The 2,500-nt window shown below is 41.1% G+C and overlaps 1 protein-coding gene across 1 annotated transcript in view; it reads right to left on the reverse strand.

Annotated features, from left to right (window-relative positions):
* Positions 1–2,500, reverse strand: part of LOC138042397 (triadin-like) — a 19,955-nt gene that overhangs the window by 7,895 nt on the left and 9,560 nt on the right. Inside the window, exon 5 of the mRNA XM_068888276.1 lies at positions 599–2,346. Coding sequence (XP_068744377.1) covers positions 599–2,346 — 1,748 coding nt within the window. The remainder of the gene's footprint in view (positions 1–598; positions 2,347–2,500) is intronic.

The raw sequence follows: 2,500 nt of genomic DNA on the forward strand, positions 1-2,500 counted from the left end.
TGCATTATATTTTACTAGAGGGAGCCAACCTCAAACAAACTGTTTCCTTCTATTGAAAAAGAAAGTCAAAGAAATTTTACTGTCTGAAGGGAACAAGGCTCAGCTCTTCCCTATGATACCCCCATGTGGCTGCAAGCAAAATCAATATTGGGCATTATAACAATTTAATTACTTTCTTACTGTGTAGTGCATGTGAATGAAGCCAAAGTACCGTTTAAGAAGACATAAATCTCAGTAACATGGTTATTCTGCACTACAAGCTTATATCGTGTAAAGTTGTTTCCCCTTAGATTATGCAATCAATTTGCCCGTCTTTTGGAATGTCCTTTACAAACAACAAAAGTTCTAGACTGCCAACAGTATCTCTTTTGCTATAGAATCGTTGGAACGAATGCGTACGGACACACGTACATTGAACTTTTAACGGCTGAAACTGCAGGCCGCAAATACCGTGGGCATAACCACAGTATTTGCGCCCAGTAGTTTCAGCCATTTTGAACAGTTCGTTCATTTCAACGATTTAGAGCAAAAGAGAGACTGCTTGCAGTCTACATTAGTTCCAAATACATTGCAGTTTATCGTACTGTCGCTTCCTCACCTGTTTTAAGATGTGAGATGGGCTGCTGCTCTCCCTCAATGTCCTGTAATTCAGCAGATGCCCCTGCAGTTCCTCCACCAGAATTGACAACACATTCAGTTTCTTCACAGCACAAACCTTTACTGAAGCTCGTCTTCCTTGCATCATCCTTCAAAGTTTGTTCTTCTGGGTTAGCCATAACTTTCTCATGTTCAAGAGAAACTTTCTGGGATCTTACAGGGCGTTTATCTACCACTAAGGGTCCTTCAACTGTGGCAAAAACAGCTTCAGCATCAAGGGATTGGCAAGCCTCTTCAGGTTTCATTTCTGATGAGTCATCAGTCACGGCTTTGCTGTCTGTTTCTTCTTCATCTGATGTTTTTGCTTCCTTTAACTCCACATTTTCATCCCTGATGTTATCTTCCTCCTTCAAAGTTTCTTTATTTTTACAGATATCCATACTACATGGTTTCCTTCCATTTTCAGCATTGAGTTCTTGTACCTTGGTTTCTTCTTCATCTGATGTTCGTGCTTCCTTTAACTCAGCATTTTCATCCTTGATGTTATCTTCTTTATTCCTGGTCTCTTCACCTTTACAAATGTCCACACCATCTGGTTCAATTCCTTCCTCTGGATTGGGTTCTTGTTCCTTGTTACACTGTGGTTGTACAGAGGAGACTTCAAGACACAAACCCCTTCCCTTGCTGTCCAGTTTTGAAGAAGCACTGCAAGAATTTTCCATATATGTTGTCTTGGACAACAAAACTTTGCCAGATGTGCAACAGCTTTCTTCTTCATCAATAGAGCTGTCACAAAATGGGTTTACAGTGTTTGTATAATCATTTTTCTGTCTCTCCTTATTCTTGGGAAGCAAAGGCTTTTCTGTTTCAACAGTCACTGACGCATCTTCTAAAAAAGGTTTTTCATCAACAGACTCATCTGGAGACAAACTTGACAGGTCCTCCACTGAGCTTCTCTCAAAAGGGTTTAGTTCTTTAGGGTACTTCTTCCTGTTTTTTCTTCCCCCTCTACGGGTCTTTCTTTTATGTTTGTGTGGCAAAGCTTCTTCTTTACCATCAGCCCTTGCTGTGTCTGTCAAGAAAGTTTCCTCGCCATTTGACACATCTTCTGAAGATGCTTGTTCTTCTACAGGAGAGCTTTCTGCAAAAGGGTTGAGTTCATCTGGGTAGTTAGTCTTGGGATTCCTCTTCCCTTTCCTTCTTATTGAAAGAGGACTGGTATCACTGCCTTTAGGATCCTGTTCCTCACCCCTCTGTGCTGGTGAGTTCTTCATTTCAACAGAATTCGTCTTCTTATTGCCTAGCACAGGAGCCACTGGCGACAGATTCCTTGGTGCAAGCCGCTCTGGCCTAGGTGGGATTGGTGGTGGTGGAGCGCGCTTCCTCTGCAGCTTTTTTGGTCCATTACTCCTGGGCTCGTAAGCTGCCCTCTTCCTTTCATGTGGCTGAACTCTGTGTTCCAATGGTCTACTTGCTGGTGCACAAGCCTTCCTCTCATGAGATTCACTCTGGTGGGCAACATTCTTGCCACTATTGGTTGAACTTTTGGTAACTGTTGGCTGAATGGCTGCTGCATTCTGCAAAATATTTTTCTGTGGCCTGGAAATTTGCTCAGAAGAACCAGGCTTGCTACTTCCAGGGGAAGCCTTTCCACGACCACCTTTATTTTGTTTCTTGACCTTTTTTACAGAAGATAAAGATTTCGTAGCTTCCCTCAAGTATTCTTTCAGTTCTTCTTCTTTACTGCGACTGAATTGAGAAGCACATTAAAATGCATAAGACAAAGAAATTCAGGAAAATACAACCTTAATTTTAAAACAAAAATTCTTTTTTTGTACAAAAACCATGCAAAATATTTTGTTTTTAATTCAGAAATCTGACTGCCAATTTGAAATATCTACTT

This window comes from Montipora capricornis, chromosome 3, assembly GCF_036669925.1.
Source record: "Montipora capricornis isolate CH-2021 chromosome 3, ASM3666992v2, whole genome shotgun sequence".
NCBI classification, from domain to species: Eukaryota; Metazoa; Cnidaria; class Anthozoa; order Scleractinia; family Acroporidae; genus Montipora; species Montipora capricornis.